Source organism: Engraulis encrasicolus, chromosome 13 (genome assembly GCF_034702125.1).
Source record: "Engraulis encrasicolus isolate BLACKSEA-1 chromosome 13, IST_EnEncr_1.0, whole genome shotgun sequence".
NCBI classification, from domain to species: Eukaryota; Metazoa; Chordata; class Actinopteri; order Clupeiformes; family Engraulidae; genus Engraulis; species Engraulis encrasicolus.
The window spans coordinates 36,439,083-36,465,495 of NC_085869.1; the positions used below are offsets into that span (position 1 = coordinate 36,439,083).

General features: G+C 45.7%; 1 protein-coding gene across 2 annotated transcripts in view; it reads left to right on the plus strand.

Moving 5' to 3' along the window:
* Nucleotides 1-2,251: 2,251 nt before the first annotated feature.
* The window catches only part of appb (amyloid beta (A4) precursor protein b), a 47,811-nt gene continuing 23,649 nt past the window's right edge, over nt 2,252-26,413 (plus strand). Inside the window, exons 1-6 of one of the 2 annotated variants that reach the window (XM_063213821.1) lie at nt 2,252-2,444; nt 13,012-13,179; nt 16,442-16,571; nt 17,109-17,221; nt 20,477-20,673; nt 21,278-21,672. In XM_063213821.1, coding sequence (XP_063069891.1) covers nt 2,385-2,444; nt 13,012-13,179; nt 16,442-16,571; nt 17,109-17,221; nt 20,477-20,673; nt 21,278-21,672 — 1,063 coding nt within the window. In that variant the 5' untranslated portion in view covers nt 2,252-2,384. The remainder of the gene's footprint in view (nt 2,445-13,011; nt 13,180-16,441; nt 16,572-17,108; nt 17,222-20,476; nt 20,674-21,277; nt 21,673-26,413) is intronic. The other variant, XM_063213820.1, reaches the window with a different exon arrangement.

Sequence of the window (26,413 nt, forward strand, 5' to 3'; positions counted from 1 at the left end):
TATAAACATCTACTCCTCCTCTGGAGAAGCCACCACCGATCTCATTTTCTGTTGTTCAACAATGGAAAACGAGTCTCGCCAAATGCTTCTTGAGCTCTATTTCTTTCTTTCCTTCCCCAGTAGGCTAGTGTTGTTCATATATGAATGTCAACTGAATTTTATAACTACTAAATATAACAACTGAATTTTATAACTAAAATATATATTTTTTAAATGTACTCACCCTTGTTGGCCCCTTTGGTATTTTCTGAGTTTTAGGATTCTTTTCATTTTATGCCATTCTGTTTCTGACTGTCATTTTCTGACTTTTTCATTCCTTGTTTTTTAACCTTCCTTGTTTTTTGACCAACGCTGCTACCAGGCCAACCCCCTTGGCAAACTTACATATGGCTTCGTCATCAAACAGTTAAAACACATTTGAGCTGCATGATTTGTATGAATTGTATAATACAGATAAAGTTGTTGTTGTTAAAATATCACATGTTTCCCTCTGACTCACTGTCCCTAGGAGCAGATCCATAGAAGAGGCACCTGCGCTATGCTGAACTAGCTGCTGAGGCACGACAGCATGGCTTGAACACCGCAGTTCCCCCAGTGGGGATTGGTCGGATGCTGGGGGACTGCATGGCAACACCCACTACTGCACCGAGAGATGTGATCAGGGGCTAGTCCAGGGGTGATGAACCCATGTCTTCAGGGCTGTTTACGGCCCTTAAGGCAGTTTTACACCCCCCCCCCCCATATAATTTTAATGATATGCAGCTTCACATGAAATATTGTAAAGGAATCTTAGAAATAACATTTGCAATATAATTAAGTTATCAGGGGACCTAGGTAGGGTCTTTTTTCAAGGTGGCTGCCTTCAATATAGGCCTAAAGTGCAGGCGGAAATCTTGGTTTGTGTTCATAGTACGGCCCTTGGAGGACTTTTACAGCCCTTGGAGGAAATTGAAGTGGCCCCTTCACAACTTCACACTTTCGCTTCACAACAAAATTGCATTTATGCCTGACTCGTGCAAGGGAGCAGCCCCCAATGGCGCCCCAAGGGAGCAGTGCGGCGGGACGGTACCATGCACAGGGTGCCTCAGTCATGGAGGAGGTTCATTGGAATACAAGTCTGACACCCCAACCGCTTACCCATGACTGTTGCTTAGCGGGCATTAAATAAACCCCAGAAACCATCAAACCTGTTCCTGCCCCAGCAACCAACAAACACCAAAGTTGAAGAATACATTGGGGGACAATAGGCCGAACCAACAAACTCCTAAATCCAGTTTACCGTTATTCTCACCGTGTTTTGTATGTGTATTCACGCGGAATTAACATATCATGCTGTGTTAGTTGAATATGTGCTAGTTGTGTAGCTGGCTTTTGGTGACAGTGACAGGCAGATATTGCCACTATATTAAAAGCTTTTTACCACAGGGTAGCCCATGCAATGCATAAGAGTAAACACGAGAGGGCGCTAAATATCAAGAAATAAGCTGTTCAGTGTCAGCATCATCTGTGCGTAATGGCGCAATCCAAAATCCTATCCAAAGGCTTTCCCGTAAACTTTCTCTCCGTCAACATTGAATCCACCCTGCCTTTTTTACATACATCTGTATGAACTAGCAGCTAAGAACGTGATTGTATTTGCTTATGACGGGTTAAATAGCCAATGGCGCATGCTAAATGAAATATTGCCTGAAAAACACAAGTGCATAATTTACAGCCTATTAGGCCTATCGCTTGTGTACAGGGATAAAGGGTGCCATTCGTGCTATTCCCTCGTTTGACTCGTTACAAATTATTAGTAGTAAACAATAGTTGTAGGAGTAGTAGTAGTAGGCCTAAAGTAATATACCAAAAAAACGTAGCCTACAGGACATGTCAAAAACGTGTCAGAAATCAATGGCTAGTCTAGGCCTACTTGACGCTAAGTCTCGAGTGGCCATGATGCATAATGCTTTGATGTAAATTCTGACGCCTTCTGATGCTGTTGGGATATTATCTTCAGAAGAATAGCCTACTCCCGAATTAACATTAGGCCTAGTTGTGGTATATTCACCCCATAGAAATACCAGTTTGCTTGTGGAAGAATTACATTCAATGCATAATTCTTCTCAACCTGAACATGAACGCCATCCCTCCCCTTCCATTCTCTCTCTCTCTCTCTCTCTCTCTCTCTCTCTCTCTCTCTCTCTCTCTCTCTCTCTCTCTCTCTCTCTCTCTGGTCAGGTGACCCGCGCTGGAGCAGCTGTGCAGTCTCGCACTCATTCTCCATCATACATTCACCACCGAAAGACAGTCGCGCAGAAGAGAGGACGGGAGACAAACCAGAGTAACCGCAGAATAAACCCCGACACACTCCGAAGTGGACGTGTTGCCATAGGGAATAAAAGATGGGCGACCACACGGCTCTTTTGCTGTTGATGGTAGCGACCTTCACGTTGGCCAGCGAGGTAAGAAAAACGGTTTTCTCAAACCGAGCGAAGCGGCAGCAGCCATTTCCCTCTCTTTAGCAGCACACTGTAACGGTGAGAGCGATGGGGAGAAAAAAAATCACGGTTTGAGGGGATGGCATTCTACTTGCTCTGCGAACGTGGCTGTGGAATTTTCGAGCTGCACTGTAGCCTTTGCGTATTTTGTCCGATTATGTTGGGAGTTGTTTCGTGTTTTTATCTGGTGTCCCGTTGCCTTGTTCTGGGAAAAAGATCTTGACTTTGTCTGGTCAGGTGGTTGATTTAATGAAGAGCTCGAGATTGTCTGAAATGACAGGCTGGCGCACACCTTGCAAAATGCATTTAGTCTATGTTTAAATATCTCATATGCCTCATTGCGATAATCAACTATGTGTAAACTGCCATTTCTTGTGGCAAAGAGGGCATTCGTTAATGGGTTGTTGGAATCTGAGTCCATAGACTATATCTTATTCGAAAACCCCTTTACCATATGACGTTGTTGAAATGTATTATTTGGACACCTTGGGTGTTGCTGTACAGCATTTGTTGTGCGTTAGGTCGAGATAGATGAAAATGCTGATCTGGTTCTTTGTTCGGGGCGTGTTATGTAGCCGACGTGTTTTCTGGAAGACCGACCGAATTCCGAAAGTGGATTTGTCCTGGTTTTGCGGAGATGAGATTGACCAAAGCGTCAATTACAATGCCGAAAAAACAATACCAAGTTCACAGATTAAAAACTGCATTGTGCACATCACCACGTCACGCCAAATATATCGTACCTCTGTAGATATTCACCGCAACGCACTTCTTCAAAGAACACTGCCTTATTTTATATAGCTTACTGTCACCGCTTCTGTCAAATATCTGCGAAGGTTTTCTCTAATTAAGTTGTGCATGGGTATTTGTGATGTCATTGAAGCCTGTGCAATAATAACAACCCGGATCGTTTTTATGTAATGTAAGCTAGTTAAATGACTGCTGCTTTGCCATACCAAACACGCCAGGGGAGCTGCGCCCTAGGCCCTGTGCTGTGGTGGAAGCTGAAAATACACAGAGACGGAGATGTAGCTTGACACAGGCAAGATGGCGTCTGTTAACTGCGGAGTTGCAGTAACGCAACATGAGACCGTGCCACGAGCCGCTTTCATCTCAGCCTTGACGATGGTAGAACGCGCAAAAACGCAAAGAAGATTGTAACCTAAATTGAGCATGGCAATATTATAAAATGACAAATGTTTGCGGGCAACGTACCCTGCTGTACGACCAAGTAAGATGCAAATCAGCTGTAGTAGGCCTTGGCCTTTCCTTGCATGATTTCTGCAGAATCACCTTTTAGGCCTACCGACACATCATTAGGCGTTGAAGCATATCAAAGGTCTATTAGTCACGATGATGCTGTTGCGTTAAAACTGAACAGGCCCGTTAGTGAAGCATCATTTTCGCTCTTAGCTAATATCCCGGCTCCAATCAAGTGGGTTTCCTACCTTGTTTTTAGTCCTCTTTTGTAAGTAGACTAGTAGCTACTCTTTACTAGGCCTCCATTTCCAGGACTATAACCTACAATAAATAACTAAATAAATAAAAGATCAATAGGCTTTCAATTTGCAAGGCAAGTAACACAGCAGGCCTACTACATACAGTAGACTAAGTGTGTTGTAAGTGTGCTGCGTCTGTCATTGGACAAATTAATGAACCATTTGTGGGGCATTGCTTCGAACATCTCTGTTTTAGACTGTGCAGTGTCCATCTGAGACAGCCCAGTTGGTGGCAGATATGGAGCAATTTAACTGGGTGTACTTACTCATCAGAGCAAACGACTCGCAACACTTGCAGTGCTGGGGTGCGTTTCTCAAAACCATAGTTGTCACCTATGTTAGCTACTTTGTTGTTTGCTTTTGAGAAATGCCCTGGAGAGCCGGTGTGTATTGCTGTTACACCGATCACCCACCACAGTGTCGTCATCATGACCCCCTCACACCCGATGCTGTCATAAGAGCACAAACCTTGCCAGAGCCTGCAGGCTTGTCTGCTGTCAGTTATGTTTCTGTGGCTGACTGGTGAGAACAAGCAATTCTTTCTTCTTGTTGTGAGACAGCAGTGATGGCAAAAAAGGACACGACTCATCTTTTTTTTCTGGGGACCTTAAGGGCTTTCTACAGATGGAGCTGCCATGTAGAGTAGATCATAGTAGGGGACACTGCTGGTGTGAACCAGTGACTGCATTCTTCTATACACAGTCATTGCTGTGAGGGGGTGAACGAACCAAATGGTCTGTAGTCTAGGCCTACCTTTGTGTGCTGGGTGTGTCAGAAATGTGCACTAAACTCTGTGTGTGTGTGTGTGTGTGTGTGTGTGTGTGGTGGGGGGTGTCTTTTAATGTACTGTATATTCTTATCTGGACCTTGAGTTTATTAAGTTTATTATATAGGCTGGTTGAGGGCTTAATGCCTCATATTTGCCCTCACAAGGCAGTGATGTGGTGTGTGTCGTCCCACAGCCTGCTCACGTATAGCACCTACAGTACCTGAACTCCATCTCACGCAGTCATTCTCTGGTGCCCATTTTTGTGGTGTCACAGTGGTAGAGTAGAGTAGAGTTGATGAGTGGAGGTGCAAAACGCACACCGGAAACAGAGGTGCTGGCAACCAGAAAATTCAATTGCAGGAGGAGAGAAGTGCCGCACACTCTCAAGTTAAATAAACAGTTTTTAATGTGACAACGTTTCGGCCTGACGGCCTTCTTCAGGTCACGAAACGTTGTCACATTAAAAACTGTTTATTTAACTTGAGAGTGTGCGGCACTTCTCTCCTCCTGCAAGAGTAGAGTAGAGTAACATTTATTAATCCCGGAGGACATAAAGGTGTCACGAAGCATGGAGAGATCTACAGTACACAATACAAAAGAGGCAATAGACATCATTACACGTTATATTAAACATATAACTCACACATACCGTAGGCTACATACATTCTAACCTGGTTCTCACGTGATGGTTTTTACCAACCATCTGGAACATTGTCAATCGCTTAGCTCTGGTAAGGCGCGGGTGTGTTCAAAACAGCTCGAACCTGATTGGAGAATTCACGGCTTTTTTTAAAATCACGTAGGTACTACTTCAACCACTGACTTGTGTATATACCCCGGCCCGCAAGCCCGCCCTACGATTCTGATTGGACAGGCTGTGAAATATCTGATTCCATTCTGGCTTGTGTAAGATTTCCAGACCCTCGTGCGAGTTCAAAAAGTTTAACGAAGATGTACGAAGCACGAAGGGTCTGCGTCAGAGCCAGGCTACATACATTCATCCAAAGGCCAGCATGAGGCCAGAGATCTCACACACACACACACACACACACACACACACACACACACACACACACACACACACACACACACACGTACACACATTCTGGTAGACCTCCAGAATGCTCTTGCCTCTGCTGCAGCAGGGCTGGCTGCCCATTTCCATTGATGGTAAATCCCCACTCAATTGTAAAGAAGGTCTTCTTGATGACCAGGTTTTAGATTAAACAGACAAGACTGAAATCCACACACTCATGTATTGTGAGTTTTTGTTGGATACCGCAAGAAATCAAATGCCATGGCCCTGCCGAGGCCTAATGGTAGGGCACTGGGTTACTACGCCAGCGACACGGGTTCGATTCCGGCCCGGGTTACTTGCCGATCCTCCCCTGTCTCTCTCTCTCAATCGCTTCCTGTCACCATCTCCAACTATCCTATTAAATAAAGGCAAAACAAGCCGTAAAAATATCTATATAAAAAATAAATCAAATGCATCAAATAACTCCCGGGGTATTTTTAATGTAAAATACTCACAATTTTTTGCTGCTTAAGCCCATGGTCTGTTGGGCCTAAAGTGTAGTGGAAGGACCGCACATCCAACAGGAAAGCATCAGCAGGTGCCAAATTAAAAAATGGCATTTGTAGAAGGGGGTGGGGGGGATATGACATTGCTTACAAAAGACTTGGCCCTGCCGTGGCCTAACGGTAGGGCACTGGTTTGCTGCACCGGCGACCCGGGTTCGATTCTGGCCTGGGTCATTTGCAGATCCTTCCCTGTCTCTCTCCCCACTCATTTCCTGTCTCTCGCCACTGTCCTGTCAAAAATAAAGGCAAAAGAAAATATTTTTTAAAACGACTTAATTTATTGGGAGCAACGTTTCGATCACAGGTTTTCTTCAGCCGTCTTACTACTGTTGGGCCTAAAGACCAGCTGAAGTAGATCCCTCAGGTGAGCAGCAAGTCACCGTGGATGTTCTCCCATCTCCCAAGGTGGTGATGCGTCACCGTTCACAGCCAGTCCTCCCAAGCTGTTGTTGTTTTCCAACACCGTAAGTGGAAGTGAAAGGCCTTGTCTGTGTTCCCCCAAAAACGACTGAGAGAGAGAGAGAGAGAGAGAGAGAGAGAGAGAGAGAATATGTCAGGGAGAATGTAAATTCATCTATCAGTATATTAGTATTTTACTGCAGTGTGTGTGTGTGTGATTATTGTCTTATGCATCTATTTGTTTAGTTTAACTGCACATTGGAGGCTGATCAAACGCAATTTCAATTTTCTGTGCTAACCCTTGTTACATAGATTTTTGACAATAAAGTATAGGCCTACACTTTGACTTTGATTCAACTCTTCCTTTATTCCAGACCCAGGGGATAGCGCAATTTTAAAAAACAGTAACAGTAACAGTAAAACACTGTAAAATGACAGACAGACGGATAGACAGACCACACCACAGCCTACACATCCAGCCTAACACACACCACACCACACCACAGCCTACACATCCAGCCTAACACACACCACACCACACACACCACACCACACCACAGCCTACACATCCAGCCTAACACACACCACACCACACCACAGTCTACACATCCAGCCTGACACACACCACACCACAGTCTACACATCCAGCCTGACACACACCACACCACAGTCTACACATCCAGCCTGACACACACCACACCACACCACACCACAGCCTACACACCCAGCCTACACATCCAGCCTGACACACATCCAGTCTAACACACACCACACCACACCACACCACACCACACCACACCACACCACACTACAGCCTACACACCCAGCCTAATACATCTAGCCTGACACACACCACACCACAGCCTGACACCACATCACAGCCTACACATCCAGCCGAATACACACCCCATGGCCACTGTCACAGTCGGGTCTCGGTGGGGCCGTTAGGGGGGCTGCTGCCACGCTAGGCTGCACTGAGCTGCTGGGCTGCTTACGCTGTTATTTGTGTGGCTGTTTTTGTTGTTGTTGTTGTTGTTGTTGTTGTTGTTGTGTGTGTATATGTTGAGTTGTGACTGCTGTGTGTCTGATTTTTTTTTAGAGAGAGACATATGGACAGACAGATAGGCACAAAGAGACACACTGAGAATTAGAGAGAGAGAGAGAGAGAGAGAGAGAGAAAGAAAGAGAAAGGTAGGTGTGTGTGTGTGTGTGTGTGTGTGTGTGTGTGTGTGTGTGTGTGTGTGTGTGTGTGTGTGTGTGTGTGTGTGTGTGTGTGTGTTTTGCGAGTGCCTGACGCCACAGCTTCCTCTATTTGTGTCTCGCTCCACAAAAGATTGGGGGGGGGGTGCTGAACAGTCCCGGGCTGTGTCTGCTCTGCTTGGTGGCTGGCTGGCTGGCTGGGTAAGGGCAGGGTGTGCAGGGCTCACTTTAGATGGCTGGGCCCTTTGTGCTCTCTCAGGTCAGGTTCAGGTCAAGCAAGGCACAATTGGAGGTCCTTCTCTCTTTCTTTCTGTCCTTATTTTGTTCTCTCTCTCTCTCTCTCTCTCTCTCTCTCTCTCTCTCTCTCTCTCTCTCTCTCTCTCTCTCTCTCTCTCTCTCTCTCTCTCCCTCCCTCCCTCTTCTTTTTCTGTCTCTCTCCCTCCTTCCCTCCCTCTTCTTTTTCTGTCTCGTTCTGTTTGTTTGTTTTTTCTCTGTTCTCTCTTTCTCTCCCTGTGTTTGTGTCTGTCACAGTCTGACTCTCCCTCTCTCTTGCTGTTGCTCTCTCTCTCTCTCTCTCTCTCTCTCTCTCTCTCTCTCTCTCTCTCTCTCTCTCTCTCTCTCTCTCTCTCTCTCTCTCTCTCTCTCTCTTTCTCTCTCTCTCTCTCTCTTGTGCTGTTTCATTTTCCCTCTCTTCCTCTACTTCCTACCCACTTTTCTAACTTTTTTTCATGTCTGTTCAGTTTCTTCTAACTGCCTCATTAACCTATTTAGTATGCTTTTCCCCATGATGAGTTCACACAATATAAGGGTCTCTTTTTGCTCCACTGTCTTTTTGTGTTTTATTTTTGACGGTCTAGTAAGTTATAACCCGCCTCCCTCTTTCCCTCCCATCCCTTGTCTCTCTTTTTAATATCCTTTTTGTCTCTGTTCGTTTCTTTTGCAGCGTGGCAGATTAAAGCCATGTTTTTTTGAAGGATTTTTCATCTATCAGGGCTGGTAAAGAGTGTGGTGCGTTTTGTACATTAAAACCTTGCATAACCGGGAGATCGGACTGCAGGAAGGGAGATTAGTGTGTGTGTGTGTGTGTGTGTGTGTGTGTGTGTGTGTGTGTGTGTGTGTGTGTGTGTGTGTGTGTGTGTGTGTGTGTGTGTGTGTGTGTGTGTGTGTGTGTGTGTGTGTGTGTACAACAGAGGTCTGTCCTGGACGCTGCATGCCAATGTGGTGTGTGTTGTTATGTGCCGTGTACCATGGTTAGTGCACAGCCTTTGGTTTAGACATGTAATTCTTTAATCTCTAGTAGACAGAGAGTCAGGTCTCTTCTTGTAAACTGTAACGTTTTTTTTCACACTTACAGGAAGATGAAAAAGTGGTGGCTAAGGCTCACATTTAGAAAATGTCATGATTGCTAAGTGTATGTGCTCAAAGGTTGTCATTTTTGCAGGACTGACCCAAATTACTGGCCGTAGTTGGCACACCACCATAGTATGTCCGCTCCCATCATGGAGGGTTTGGTCTGTTTTGAAGGTGTGTGCACTTCCTGAGGAAGAAAGGGCTTGGATTGTGGGATGGAATCAATCAAGCCTTGACAAATGTTTTCATTTTGCCTTTGTACTTTTCTTTGGACAAACATGGCACCAGAACAGTTTGAACGGTACTGATAAAAAACACAAAAGGAAATGGAGAGAGAGAGAGAGAGAGAGAGAGAGAGATGAGGAGAGAGGGAGAGATGAGGAGAGAGAGAGAGATGAGGAGAGAGAGAGAGATACAATTGCAAGCATTCATTTGTTGTTTGTTTGATTCAATACTTATTTTATTATAATGTCATTACCAATGTATCTTCAACCAATGCTTTGGCAATACAAAAAAAAAATTGTCATGCTAATAAAGCTTCTATGAATTGAATGAATTGAATTGAGAGAGAGAGAGAGAGAGAGAGAGAGAGAGAGAGAGAGAGGAGAGAAAAGAGAGAGAGAGAGAGAGGGAGAGAGGGAGAGATAGAGGAGAGATGAGGAGAGAGAGAGAGAGAGAGAGGGAGAGAGGGAGAGATAGAGGAGAGATGAGGAGAGAGAGGAGAGATGAGGAGAGAGAGAGGGAGAGATGAAGAGAGAGAGGGAGAGATGAAGAGAGAGAGGGAGATGAGGAGAGAGAGAGAGATGAGGAGAGGGAGAGATGAGGAGAGAGAGAGAGAGAGAGAGAGAGAGAGATGAGGAGAGAGAGAGGGAGAGAGATGAGGAGAGAGAGATGAGGAGAGAGAGAGAGAGAGGGAGAGATGAGGAGAGAGGGAGAGAGAGAGAGAGAGAGAGGGAGAGAGACCTGCTGAGAGCGACAGAAGGAGAGATGAGGAGAGGAAGAGTGCAGACACACACACATATGGGAAGAGAGGGAGATGGAGAGAGAGGGGAAATAACCTGAGAGACTGGTGGGATTAGAAGACAGATGGCCCTCTGTCTCTCTCTCTCTCTCTCTCTCTGTCTCTCTCTCTCTCTCTCTCTCTCTCTCTCTCTCTCTCTCTCTCTCTCCAGTAGAACCTAGCTGAGTCAGGCTAGCGTGGTGCTTGACACAGGCTGGTTCACTCCGTCCGCTGCCCTTTATGTTTCCCTTGTGCTCAGTCTATCTTGCACACCACTCACGAGCCACATAATGGATGCCGGTAGCCCGAGAGAGCGTAACGATTCTGGGCGGAGAGGTTGTCAGTGTGAAAAGGATTGCTCCATTGTGCATTGTGGCTGGTGCTGGGCCTCTCTCCCAGAGAGTCTTCATTATGATCTCTCTGTGGAAAAGCTTGCGTGTCAAAGCTATGCTAAGATGAAATTGCTCTCGCCGTCTTGGTCAATTGCACTGAATTGGATGTGTCGGCTGTGTGTTATTGGTCAAGGGTGAGGGTTTTAATTCCTTTCAAGAAGGTAGAGAATGCGCGCACATCAGTGGCACAGGTGCTGGACAAAATAAAGTAACTGAAGTAAATGATAGAAGTCCGCAACACTGTTAATGCTCCCAGTTGTTTTATTTGCACGACGTTTCGGACCTTCGTCCTTTTTCAAGTGCATTTCCCTGTGCATCGTCATTGTCATCTTGTAGTCTCACGATAATGCGGCTACTAGACTGTGTGGGAATGGTGCTGCCCGTTTTTTTGCGAAATCCTTCATACTATGTCTTTCTGTCTATGGATTTATCTGAGTCTATGTATACTGCACTATGTACAGTTGAGGACGATATTATTAACCTCCCTCCTGAAATTAGGCATTTCTCTTGATTTCTCAGTGGGAATGACCATTATGAACCGTTTCTGTTACTCTAGAAACAAATACACTGATGGAGATAATGTCCAATGAGTTGAATTTGCATTTTTCTATCGTTACAATGAGTTTAAACAAAAAAGGGCAAAAATGACAAGGACAAAATTATTAGCCCCCTGAACATCAATAGTCAAAATGACGCCATTTATGAACCAAAACTGACAACAGGCACTTTGATCAGTTGTTACCTAGGTTGGCACATGCCCCACTAGGGACTTTGGCCCACTTCTTCACTGCAAAGTGTTCTAGTTGGTCCAAATTGCATGGATGCTGAGCATATACATTTGCCATAGACTCTCAGTGGGATTGAGGACTGGACTTTGAGCGGGTCATTCCAGTATCATGGTTTTAGTGTCCTTGAAGAAGCTCTGAACTAATTTAAATGTTTACTTTGGGTTACGATGTTATTGGAGGACCCAGCAATCCACATCCAGACCCAGACTCCCTGTGTCTGAGGCTGAATAACAGTCTAAAAACTTGATGCCCCCACCACTATGTGTAACTGTGGAAACTGCTTAGTCTCATTAGACCAAAGAAGCATTGGACACTTGCCTAGATGATTGTTATTGACCTGGCCTCACCTGGAGTTTTTATTTCAAGAAAGACAGCTGTTAGGGCTTGTCATCATATTGGGCTTTGGAGCCATCATCATAGAAGAACCCTTTTACTAAAGGCGGTGCATATCAGAGTGTTATTGAGCTTTGCCTATGAACATTTGAAAGTCAAAAATGAGTTTTGAAAGTCTCTGCTTTCATCTGATGAGATTCAATTGCACCTGCTTTGATGCATGAATTCTGCATCTGTCAGGTGAAGAAAGGGATAGTCCTTAAAACTTTATAACATGGTTTCCACAATTAAACATGGTGGTGGAAGCATCATTCTGTGGCAGCCTCAGCCACAGGAAACCTTGTTTGGGTGTATGGCACCATAAAAACGGAAGATTATGATAGAATGTGGAAGGTGACCATGCAAAAATATGATCATAGAGGAAGCTAAGATCTTAACTGGATCTTTCAATAAGATAATAACCCAGAACTTTCATCCAAAATTGTTCAAATGTTCTTCAAGGTTACTAAAACCATGATCATGGTGTGGTTCAGATCTCAATCCTTTAGATAGTCTTTGAGAGTGCTGAAAATGAATGTCCATCCTCAACATCCATGCAATTTGGATCAGGTTAACTATTTGCAATGAAAAAATTGGCCAAAATCCTTGGTAGGGCATGTGCCAACATAGTTAACAACTAATCAAAGTGCCTGATGTCAGTTTTAGTTCATAAATGGCACTATTGACTATTAATGATAAGGGGGCTAATAATTTTGTCCTTGCCATGTTTACCCTTTTTTGTTTAAACTCATTGTGAAAATGAAAAAATCCTAAACCAACTCATTGGACATTATCTCCATCAGTGTAGTTGTTTCCAGAATAACATAAATGGTTCATAATGGTCCTTCTCACTGACAAATCAAGAGAGATGTCAAATTTCAGGAGGTGGGCTAATAATATCGTCCTCAACTGTATATACAATCCCATCAATCTGCCCATGGACTATCTGTCTTGAATGTCATTGTTTAACTCTTTCATCCCCCCCCCCTCTCCCTTTCTCTCTTTCTCTTTCCCTTTCTGTCTTTCTCCCTCTCTCTCTCATTCTTTCTCTCTTTCTCTCTTCCTTTCTGTCATTCTTTCTCTCTTCCTTTCTTACATTCTTTCTCTTGCTCTCTCTCTCTCTCTCTCTCTCTCTCTCTCTCTCTCTCTCTCTCTCTCTCTCTCTCTCCCTGCTGCAGGTGCCATCGGATGAGTCTGCGGGGCTGCTGGCGGAGCCTCAGGTGGCCATGTTCTGTGGGAAGCTCAACATGCACATGAACGTGCAGACGGGCAAGTGGGAGCCCGACCCCAGCGGCAGCAAGAGCTGCATCGGCACCAAGGAAGGAATACTGCAATACTGCCAGGAGGTGAGAGATGGAGAGATGGAGGAGAGGAGATGGAGGGATGGAGAGATGTCAAGATGGAGGAGAGGAGATGGGGAAAAGGAGAGAAAGGAAGGGAAGGTGAATGATGGGGGTGGGGGGATAGGATCAGAAGAAGATGAAAGGGGAGAAAAGGAGGGGGATATGCAGGTGCACATGGTGGCTCCGAGAGCTGTATTGGCAGCAAGAAAGTAATACTGCAATACTGCCAGGAGGTGGGAGATGGAGAGATGCAGGGTAGGAGGAGAGGAGATGGAGTGATGGAGGAGAGGAGACGGGGAAAGGAGAGAAGGGAAGGTGAATGATGAGGGTGGGGGGGTTTGGATCAGAAGAAGATGAAAGGAAAGAGGGGGGGATATGCAGGTGCACATGAAGCCTGACCTGGTGGCTCCAAGAGCTGCGTTAGCACCAAGGAGGACATCTTGCAATACCACCCGGAGGGCATCTTGCTAGCCTGATTATCATCGACTTGCAAATCTATTCGAGACTTGGTCTGACCTAGAGCATAACCATGAATGTTTCTCAAATGGCATGGTTGACCCCACCTCCCTTGGTTTGCTACTGGTCGAGGCCAGAAAAGGCTGTGCCGAAGTTTAGATCAAACATTTTCTTAGTCCCCATAGAACGTCTCTGCATATATCACGTCACTGCTTTGAACACGTCTCTACTCAGGGCCGTTGGAGCTGCTCAAAGTTGATTGCTTCCCATCGCGGCAAAGTGGATGGAGTTCCTGACTTCTCCGGAGCTCAGAAAGTACTTGCATTGCTCTTGACCTGACTAGTAGCAACGCCGGAGTGTGTTGCGTCACTAGGAGGACGTGGCCTTGCAGTACCACCAGGAGAGCATCTTGCAGTACCACCAAGAGCTGACGAATGAATGTATTAACAGAGGTAGAAGGAATGAGGGGAAATGAGGCGGGAAACTAGGAAATGAGAGAGATAAGAGGAGGAGATGGCAAGACAGAAGAGGGGGTATGGGTCACTGGCATTGTCACTGATATGCTTCCTTCAACTGTTTGTTTTCTGGATGGCTATTTTCATTTGGTGTAGGCAGCATAGATATCAAGCGGTGATGGCAGAAAGGGGGTGGGTAGCTATCAATATGGAAATGCAGTGATGTTAAGCAAATTTGATGATAAGGATGTAAGGGTTTTTCGTTTAAGTGGAAGACTTGAAGTAAGCCTCACAGGCTCTCTGGCCTTTGCAGCCTTTCGCTTGCCTGTGTTTGTTTCTCTTCAGTGACAGTGCAATGTAAAAACCCAACCCTAGAGAGAGAGAGAGAGAGAGAGAGAGAGAGAGAGAAACAGAGAGAGAGAGAAACAGAGAGAGAGAGAGAGAGAAACAGAGAGAGAGAGAGCTCACAAACCCCATCGTCACGGGCGGCTGGTGGCGCTGGAGATGGGATGGAGAGATAAGGGGAAGAGAGGATGGAGGGATGGCAGCAGGGAGAGAAATGGAGAATGGGGGGATATAGTGATGAGAGAGAGAGAGAGAGAGAGAGACAGTGAAGGAGAGAGAGAGATGTGGGGGAGGGAGTAGAGCTAGTTGAGTGTGGATGCAGCACTGCGCTGTAGATAGGGAATATCTGCCGAGTCATGGTCTGAGCTGGGACGTCCAGGGGTGCATTTCTCGAAAGCTAGTTGTTAGCCTGTTAGCAACTTGGGTAGTTGCCAATGGGAAATTGCATTGCAAACAACAAAGTAGCCAACCGAGTTAGCAACTATGGTTCTGAGAAATGCTCCGCAGATTTGCACCCAGATAAGAGCTCTGGTTTCTCCCCCAGCGTGAACATCCTGCATCCCGAGCCAGACTGCATGCTGTCGCACCTAGCCCCCGCCTTTGTCCTTGTAGTGATTCTATTTTTATGTAGAAGCAGGAAATGCACACCTTTATGGTTATCCCCCTCTATGGGATTATATAGGAGTACACACTGCCTCAGGTTTTTATTTTGCACAATGCTCTGACCCATTGTCATTGTTGAAAGGTAGAGCTAGGAAAAGGAGGATTTTAAAATGGATTTAGTCTAAGCCTGGATGTCCAGGGTCTGGAGCCCAGAGCCTTAGGTTATCAGCAGCACAGCACAGCACAGCACAGCACAGCACAGCACAGCACAGCACAGCACAGCACAGCACAGCACAGCACAGCACAGCACAGCACAGCACAGCACAGCACGAGCATCCGGTACCCTGATGCGGACGCAGCAGAAATGGGGGGGTGCAGCTGTGTGTTGTGTTGTTGTCACATCAGGCCCCGTCTTTGTGTCCTGCAGTGTCAGAGAGGTGCTGCGGTTATCTATTTTTTTTGTTTTAAATTTTAATGGAACAACAGCCCGACACCTTTTCTGGTTACCATACACTGTCTGGAATTTTATACCATATTACTCAGGTTTTTGCATTACGTTTTTTAATGCAATGTTTTACTCTGATCATGCTGATGACATTATACATTTTACATTGCATTACATTATTTGGCCTTACATTACAGTACACTTAGCAGATGTTATTTTATCTTTTCATCTTGGAATAGATGACAAAAACAGGACAGATATGTAGAAGAAAACTAGTGCATCCTGGACACAGGACGGTGTTAGGGAGTAGTAGAGATAGTTTGGTAAAAAAAGGGACATACTCAGTACTTCTTGGAAAGGCCCCCTGGCACAGTTGGGGCATAAATGCAATTTATATGTGTGTAGCAAGCACTATGAGCTGTGGAATGCTGTGTCACAATTGCAATGGGAGTTTCCCAGATGTGCTTTCACTTTTAGCTTTCACAAATTAAAGCAAAGGGTTTTTTCAAGCTCTTTACAGATAGAGAGGGAGAACTTCAGTTTTCTTTTAAGAGAAGGATGATGATGATGATGATGATGATGATGATTATGATTATGATGATTTTGAAACTAATGCTATACACTGTACAGTATTGTGACTCAGAATATCACGATTTCTCGGTTCCATACAAAATCGTTACAGCCCTACTAAATAACATTTTCTCAATCTCCCACCGCACCTTCCCTGCAACTCCATGGTTCCTGCCAGTGAAAAGTAAAGGGTCTTTTCAAGCTCTTTGCTGATAGGGAGAACCCCAGTTATTGATTTTAAGATGATGATGATGATTATGATGATCCATCCAGATGTTGATTTTGAAACTGATGCCAGTGATACCAGTTAGATCTAAATAAAGTGTTCTCCATCTCCCTCTCCCTCTGCACCCTCCCTGCAACCCCCCCGCTTCCAACCACCCCCACCCAGGTGTACCCTGACCTGCAGATCACCAACGTTGTGGAGGCCAACCTCCCGGCCAGCATTGAGAACTGGTGCAAGAAGGGCCGCCGGCAGTGCCGCAACCATGTGGTCATCGTGGTGCCCTACCGCTGCCTCGGTTAGTGTCTGTGTATGTGTGTGTGGTTGTGGCTGTGGCTGGTATGCCTAGTGTGTGTATTTGTTTGGAGCGTGTGGTATGTGTGTAGTATTGGGTATGCAGATGTGTGAATATTGGTTTGGCAACCAATATTGTGTATGCGTGCACGTGTGTGTGTGTGTGTCGAGGTAAGGTGTACAGATGTACCGGGTGTAGTGATATATGGTGTGTGTGTCTGTGTGTTTGTGTGCAAATGTGTGTCTCTGTTAATATTTTATGCTTATGTGCCTTGATGGCATAGGTGAATCCACTGATTTGTTGATAACACAATGCACGGCAAGCAGAGCCTTTGGTCAACAGTGCTGTACAGTATCTGAGTGTGCCCTATTTTGGAGTCAGAGCTAGTAAATATGTTTGCAGCCTCAAGCTTGGGAATTGGTAACATATGGATGCTGTGGCTCTAAGTGCAATGCAAATGCATTGCTATGCAAATTCATATTTTGTGTGTGCGTGTGCGTGTGCGTGTGCGTGTGCGTGCGTGTCATTTGTTCCTCTCAGCTGGAGAGTTTGTAAGCGACGCCCTGCTGGTTCCGGATATGTGCAAGTTCCTGCACCAGGAGCGCATGGACATGTGTGAGAGCCATCTGCACTGGCACACTGTGGCCAAGGAGGTGAGCTAATGCTAACGCTAACGCACACACACACACACACACACACACACACACACACACACACACACACACACACACACACACACAAACACACACACACACACACACAGGTTGATCCCCATGGCTCGGTCCCACACACTTACATTACATGTATTACTATCATCACATACAGTACATACATCTCTCACACATCCCCCAAACCAAAACACACACACTCCCTCACTCATAATGCCCAATTGGTTAAGCGACACACACACACACACACACACACACACACACACACACACACACACACACACACACACACACACACACACACACACACACACACACACACACACACACACACACACACACACACACACACACACAGGAATGCTTGGATCACATACAAAAACACACAGTCTCTCACACACGCATCGTTACACACCAATGCACCCCCTCCTGCCATCAACACACACACACACACACACACACACACACACACACACACACACACAAATGCTTGGATCACATACAAACACACACAGTCTCTCACACACGCATAGTTACACACCAATGCACCCCCTCCTGCCATCAATACACACACACACACACACACACACACACACACACACACACACACACACACACACACACACACACACACACACACACACACACACACACACACACACACACACACACATGCCCACACACTCAAGCAACCCACATATGTATGTGCGCTCTCACACACACAAACACACACACACACGCACACACACACACACACACACACACACACACACAGACACACACACATTAACATACTGCCTGCCCTGTAGCATGATGTAGCAAGATGAAAGCAGGTAGCTCCATGGGCTGCATATGAATGCACCTAGAGAGGGCTGCGCTGGTCTGGGCTGAGCTGGGCTGGGCTGGGCTGGGCTGCCGCATGCTAGCTGTTAGGGGTGGGTATTGGCAAAGGGTTCACGATTCGATGCGCATCACGATACACATGCCACGATGCGATTCTATCACGATGCATTGCGATTCATGTACTACTGTGATGCATTGCGATATTTACTTCAGTAAATGTGTAAAATACAGCTTATTTGTCATTTGCTGTGTAGCTTTCTTAAGTCAGTTCATTCTATTTAAGCATTCTATCATCTGGGAGAGAGCTTACATCACAACAGAAATATTACCTATTCTCTACTGAACAAAATAACCCGTGGCAAATCGAATTTTATTGTTATCAAATGATCAATTGTCATGAATCCATGCAGTATATTGAGAAAATAAGTATCACGATACCTTGTAATGAATTGATGCATTGTATCGTGAGAGTAAGTATCGCGATGCATCGATATGACGATTATTTTGCACACCCCTACTAGCTGTGCAGTGCACAAGTGCTTTCTTTAGTTGCGAATAATTATTTGGCTTCTCTGCTGTACTCAGGGTATTGTGTTTCTCCATCTTGGCACTCTCTGGGTTTTATCTACTGCGTTATCTGGTGCTGAATGATGGATCCAGATCTTTAGAAATAGTATCTGTGCGGACTGTTACCAGTGCTGAGGTCTGCCTTTAAACAATGTTAGGTGCCCTTCTGGGACTCTCGAGTTACTTGACCAGAACCAAGTTGGCTGGATGTTCTATTGTCTTTGTCTCATTTGAAGCGTAGGAATGTTATTATTAGAATGGGAATCTGATTAACATGGTCTAGTCTAGTGTTTCTCAAAGTGTGATTCACAACTAGTTTTTTTTTTTAATTTACATGTGTATCAAGCGAACTACATTATGCCTGCACAGTGTGTTTTAAGGACATGTATGGCATTTTCATACCATTGTTAGGGCTGAGATCGATGGTGCACTAAACCAAATCATCCATTAGCCAGTTGCAGGGAATAGTTGTAGAAGTTGGTCCTCGTTCTGCAAAATTCTTGAGAGGCGGGAGATCTAGGCAGACAAAAGAAGTTGTGTGACATTGTTTTGAAACCAAGCTTTCTCCAAGACTCCTAAGGAAGGGCCTCTCCTTCCATGTAAGGGTGCATTTCTCAAAAGAGAAGTTGTGAGCCTGTTAGCAACTTCGGTAGTTGCCAATGGGAAAATGCATTGACAACAACAAAGTGGCTAATGTAGTAAGCAACTTTGGTTTCGAGAAATGCACCCCAGAGTTGTGGAGCTGAACTTTCCATCCCCATCCATTGCACGTCAGTAATTATGCCTCTAAAGTCTCAATTACCCTGCGCTCACTGCAGCTCACTGCAGACGCTTTAAAGGGTAGAACGACCGTCTTTTTTTTTTCTTCCTGTAGTCTCGCCATGTTATTTCTGTCTGTTGGGAAAGTTGATGTTCTGCGACTGTCTGTTTTTGTATTTATATCACACTGGTGATTGCTCCCTGTCATGGCGTCAGTATTCTTACATTTTTTCACTAGACTGTTGATTTTTGTGGCATGTGGTAGTGTCGTGCTACCATTGTTGTGATATATAAGATGTATTCCTTGCCTTGCGAAGAAGTAAAAATAGGAACAATACTATAGAAAATGGGGCAGCCGTGGCCTAGTGGTTAGAGAGTTGGTCTTTCAATCTAGGGGTTGCTGGTTCGAATCCCCCCTGACCACTCCCTACATCTCTATCCATGGCTGAAGTGCCATTGAGCAAGGCACCTAACCCCACATTGCTCCAGGGACTGTAATCAATACCCTGAAAAATAAGAGTTGTAAGTCGCTTTGAATAAATTAAAGCGTCAGCTAAGTACAGTGTAATGTAATGTAATGTAATAGAAAATCATAAGCAAACTAAGGTACTGTCAACTATATGATGACCATCCAACACACTAGCTGCACAGAGTGTTATGCATTCAAAGAGGTAAGCTACAAGATAATCAGGTGTTCCATGGGAAACTATTCAATTTCTCTTAATTGGTCCAAAGAACTGTTAATTGTAAGGCAAGCGCAGTCAGCCCTCTCAGGCCTTCTTTTTAAATATTTTTTAAAAATGACCTCCGGACGGAATCAAACCCGGGTGGCCGTTGTAGCAGTTGAGTGCCCGGCCGATTGAGGCCCTCTCGGTGACTCGGGCCCTCTAGGTGACAAAAAAACAACTAAAATAAAACGTAGGGGTACAAACTGGGTGCCTGTGCTGTGTAGTACCAAAATCCCAAACTCGGCACATGCAGCCTACACGGTATCTTCACCCATAATGACGACACCATCACAACCTCCATTAACCCCCCCCCCCCTCCTCCTACTACTCTCGTCCCCTGTAGTCTTGCGGAGATCGCTCCATGAACCTGCGTGACTATGGGGTGCTGTTGCCGTGCGGTATCGACCGTTTCCGTGGCGTTGAGTTTGTGTGCTGCCCCGTGGAGGCCCAACGCAGCTCAGACAGCGCCGAGCCCGACGACGCCGACTCTGTAGTGTGGTGGGGAGGAGCTGAGGAATACACCGACAACACTGAGGACACGTGAGTAATGTACAGCACACACACACACACACTCACGAGTAGTATGCAATGCACACACACACCGTGAGTAGTATACACACACACACACACACACACACACACACACACACACACACACACACACACACACACACACACACACACACACACACACACGAGTAGTGTACAACACACACACACACACACACACACACACACACACACACACACACGAGTAGCATACAACACACATACACACACAGCGCACACACACACACACACACACACACACACACACACACACGAGTAGTGTACAAAACAAGCGCGCACGTATGAGTAGTATTCAACACACTCACACACGTGAGTAGTATACCACACACACACACACACACACACACACACATACATACGAGTAGCATACAACACACACACACACACACACACACACACACTCATACATGCTCACACACTCAAGCAAGCCACATATGCGTAGTGGTATACAATCGATCTTCTGGGATGGTCTCAAATGACGCAATCCCACATAAACACAGCAACATATTACATATTACAGCATATTACATCCATGTATTCTAATGTGTGTTTGCGTGTGTCCACCCGTCTGCAGCATGCCTCGTGAACAGGCCCCTGTAGTAGAACAACAACAGCAGCAGCAGCAGCAGCAGCAGCAGCAGGAGGAGGAAGAGGAAGAGGAAGATGTGGTCATGGAGGAGGAACCCGAACCGTCCGTGGTGGAGGAGGACGAAGAGGAGGCCGAGGAGGATGAGGAGGCCCTGGAGGAGGAGGAAGAGGAGGAGGAGGAGGTGATGGAGGAGGACGACGTGGAGGAGGAGGACTGGGAGAACGACGAGGATGGTGACGGAGTGGAGGATGAAGACGAGGATGACGACGACGAGGAGGATGTGACCGACGAGCGCGATACTAGCGAGCAGACGTCTAATGTTGCCATGACTACCACCACCACTACCACCACCACCGAGTCTGTGGAGGAGGTCGTCAGAGGTGAGTGGAGATTTTGTTGTGTTGTGTTGTGTTGTGATTGTTTCCTTGTGTGTTTTCGGTCATCTCGACTTGTATACTAAGGGTATACTAAGAAGCTGGTTCAGAAGTAAACCAGGTTAAACTAACCGCACAAATACACCTACCGCGACAAGAGCGAGGCGAGCGACGGAAGTAATTGACTTTGTATTGAGTCGCGCGACAAAAGCGATTCTGGAGACTAGAGGCGATTTGCGCGACGAGAGCGACAGTTTGAAGTTCAGGTCATTGACCACAGCCAATTGGAATGTTTGAATGCTTTGCCTTCTGCTTGTAACGGACATACTGTAGTCGCTTGAATCGCGCGTATCGCTCTGTCGCTTGAATCGCATCGCGCCTGGTCTATCCGTGCGGTAAGAGTAAATCATCTAATAGATCATCTAAGCCAGGGGTGTCAAACGATGATTATAGACCTCATATATAGAGATAAAATGTTAATACTTCTTATTCGTATTGTATTTGTATTGGTTGTAATTAAATAATAAATATAATTGGATTTGTATTGGTTCCTATTAAGCTGGAACTGGAAACGGGATGTTAGAGTGCGTGAAAATGCAGGAAATTACATCTAAGAAATACAAAATTTTCTGGGGGAAAACCCCCAAACCCCCTGCCAAAATGAACTGTCCCATATTTTTTTATTATTATTATTTTTTCCTTTATTTTACTAGGGTAAAAACACATTGAGGCAGTTGCCTCTTTTTCAAGTGGGCCCTAGCCAAAAGAGCAGCAATAGCGCAAAACGCACTCCATACGACTCACAGTACAGACAGAAACAAACAAGTCACAAAGACAACATATCCACAGACAGCAAAGCATAAAAGATTGAGACATAAAAACATGCAAGACATTGCCATAGAGAAATATGCAGGACATAACAAAAAACATGCAAGCAGGACAAACAGCGGTCATCAATAAAATACACAACAAGGACATAACAAGGACACATATTTTTAATTCATTGACGGTTGGCAATGAATGAATGAAGTCTAGGAAATTTTGCATAGGATTATCAGTATTGCATTGCTTACTACATATTCAACACACTTACAACGTGATAGTACTGATAACACTAATCCTCTGCTTTACGTTTTTTTTGCGATGATGTTACTAATGCGGCCCGCTTGAGGTCCACATGGGTTGTATGCGGCCCCCGGACCAAAATGAGTTCGACACCCCTGATCTAAGCAAATCATCTTAATCTGGTTTACTCCTCCTGAACCAGCTTCTTAATGTAGGCCCCTGGTGTCATTTTGAAAGCACCAACGCCTTCTCTCCAGCCAAATTCCTCGAAGGACTGTCAGTTGAGACTCATGACTGGAAGAGCTGTGCTTCTGCTTTGTCTGACCTGCCTAATCCTTACTGAAAACAAATGGAATGTGTTCAAGTTGGTCTGAACGTCACCTGTGTCGTGTTATGACAAATGGGCCAGCATCCATTGTTTGCGTGCATGTGTTGGGGGACCTTTGTGCGTTTGCCTGGTGACTGAATGCAAAAGGTATCCCATAGCTATCATCATGATGTTCTACACTAGTATTCAACTCAACGGGGGCTCTACATCCCCCCAAGGGGTGCCAGGGAGCCCTAGGGGGGCATTGTTGAGATGCTCAGTTGCCATTGGGGAGCATTTGTCCATATGATTTTTAGATGCGTCCTAGCATCTCTATAAGAGGGTTTGTCCATCCGTCCGTCTGTCCGTCTGAAATGCATTCTTTTAAATCGTCCAAAACACGATCTTCGTTGCCATCGGACGCATCTTTGTCTGCCTGTCGGACTTGTTTAACACTAAGGGGGATGTTGGCAGGCTTATGAGAAGGTCTGGAGGCGTTGGCAGGTGAGGTCAAGGGAGCGTTTTTTTTAAAGAAGGTTGAGAACCACTGTACTATGCAGTGCCGTGCCACTGTTGCATCCTTTGTGGTGGTGGTGTTGTGTGAGATGCTGATCGCTTTTCCATTTCCATTCGATCCAATTAGCATTGATTGGAAACTGGAAACTCTGAATTGGCACGATGATGAGATCCGTAGCCTCCTGGTTTCACCACAACTGCTGCTGTCAGTAGTAAGTTATCTAATTAGATGACCAGTGCCGTGATATAATGAAATATATAGTTAGTTATTTATTTTTAGGGGCTTTTACTGTATACCTTTGTTGACAGGACCGTGTGAGATGGTTAGGAAGGAAGTGGCAGAGAAAGAGATGGGGGAGGATCGGGAAATGACCTTGGGCCGGAATTAGGGATGCGAATTATCGATTAATTCATTAATCATTAGTTGATAGCCTTAACGATTGACTTATGATTAATTGATGAGCAGCGTTTTCCCCCCGAAATATCAATGTTTTTTTTTTAAAAACCCTATTAAATCTAAAAAATTTTATGAAAAATTGACATAAAATACCACATTTAAATTAATCCAAAGGTGATTTAAATATTCCCACTATTCACACCCCTCTTTACACACACTCTTCACATGCCCATTTCACTTGGGTCTCTTGTCAGTTGAATTGTCGATTAATTACGATTAATGTTTTTTAATCGATTAATGCATTGATCGATTAAAGTCGATTAATCGATTAATCGTTTGCATCCCTAGCCGGACTCCAACCCGGGTTGACAGTGCAGTCACCTACCACTCGAGCCATGGTAGGGCCAGGAAACACCCAGTGTGTTAGTGGGATCGTAGGGAATGTGTCCATAATCCACCTGTTATGTACATGTATCAGAATTGGTCAGGTAATGGTTAACATTTGCTGATTTTGACTCTGGGCGCTGGCCTTTAGTTATTTGTGAAATGAACTCTTTATATCTTTAAAGAGTGTGATTGTGTGTCGATGTCTGTGTGTATCAGTGGGATGGTTTTTGTACCAGATGCTTCATCAACATAGAAAGCTTCACGAGATATGCAGTGATGTAATTTTGCATACTCAGAGGCCATTTTACGAATAAAGCAGATATGTTACGTTCTTTTAGCTAGTTTAGTTCATTAGGGGTTTTTTGCATTTCTTTCTAGTTAGTCGTACTAGTGCATTTGTGTGTGGAGGAGCCATGCTGAATAGAGGCCCTAGACTGTTGCCTGTCTGTGTTTACGTGTCTGGTGTGAAGTGCTTGGGCATCTTGAAGCGTTTATCCTGCTGTGGCATGTGGTGCTGGTACAGTGTTTACCTCCAGGGTAACAGGATGTTGTCTTAAGTGTCCGTCTGGGTAAGTACGTGTAAAGGAGGCACCAGCATGGCAGAGGCGTGTGTGTGTGTGTGTGTGTGTGTGTGTGCATGTGTGTGCATGCATGTGTGTGTGTGTGTGTTTGCATGTGTGTGAAGGATATGTTAGTGCTGACAATGAGAACAACAGTTGCTCCATACAGCAGAGGTGTGTGTGTGTGTGTGTGTGTGTGTGTGTATGTGAACATTTGTGCAAGCGTATGTGGGAGCGTGTGTGTGTGTGTGTGTATGTGGGAGCGTGTGTGTGTGTGTGTGTGTGTGTGTGTGTGTGTGTGTGTGTGTGTGTGTGTGTGTGTGTGTGTGTGTGTGTGTGTGTGTGTGTGTGTGTGTGCGTCCGTGTGCGTCCGTGTGCGTCCGTGTGTGTGCGCGTGTGTGCGCGTGTGTGTGCGTGTGTGTGTGTGCGTGTGTGTGCGTGTGTGTGCGTATGCGTGCGTGCGTGTGCGCACGTGCATGCATTAAAAGTGTGAGGTCCGCCTGTCTTGTGGTCTGTAGGCAGAATGGTGTCTCCCAGCAGCACAGGGGGTGTGTAATGTGGTGCCGTGCGGTGTGGTGTGGTCTAGGGCCGTCCGCCCGTTTGAGGGAGGCCTGCCCTGTGGTCTGTGGGCACAATGGGGTCTCCCTCAGGCAGGGGTGTGTCTGTGCAGTGTGGTGTGGTGGTGCAGTGTGTTGTGGGTTGGTGTGTAGCCTACATGTGGATTAAGGAAAAGCCTTGGTGTTAAAAATGCTGTCTTGTGGTGTGTTGGCATTACAGTGTCTCGTCTGTGTCTGTGTGTGTGTGTGTGTGTGTGCATGTGTGCAGTGTTGTGCATGATTTGTGTGTCTGAACACATGAATGGCCTGCCCTGTCAGCATATCAGGGTCCCCTCTCTATGGTGTATTGTTGGTGGGAGTAAGGGTGTATCCCCCTCTCTAGTTATGGTTCAGAGTTGTGTGTGTGTGTGTGTGTGTGTGTGTGTGTGTGTGTGTGTGTGTGTGTGTGTGTGTGTGTGTGTGTGTGTGTGTGTGTGTGTGTGTGTGTGTGTGTGTGTGTGTGTGTGTGTGTGTGTGTGTGTGTGTGTGTGTGTGTGTGTGTGTGTGTGTGTGTGTGTGTGTGTGTGTGTGTGTGTGTGTGTGTGGTGTATGTGTGTGTGTGTGTAGTGTGAGCGTGTGTGTGCTTGTGTGTGTCCCGCCATCTGGTTGGTGGGCGCGTGTAACGGTGTATCCCTCCTCTTTGGTTCTGGTTCAGAGATGTGTGTGTGTGTGTGTGTGTGCATGTGTGTGGCCTGCGCGGTATAACGGTGTGTCCCTCCTCTCTGGTTCTGGTTCAGAGGTGTGTGTGTGTGTGTGTGTGTGTGTGTGTGTGTGTGTGTGTGTGTGTGTGTGTGTGTGTGTGTGTGTGTGTGTGTGTGTGTGTGTGTGTGTGTGTGTATGTGTGTGAACGTGTGTGTGCATGTGTGTGGCCTGTGCGGTATAACGGTGTATCCCTCCTCTCTGGTTCTGGTTCCGGTTC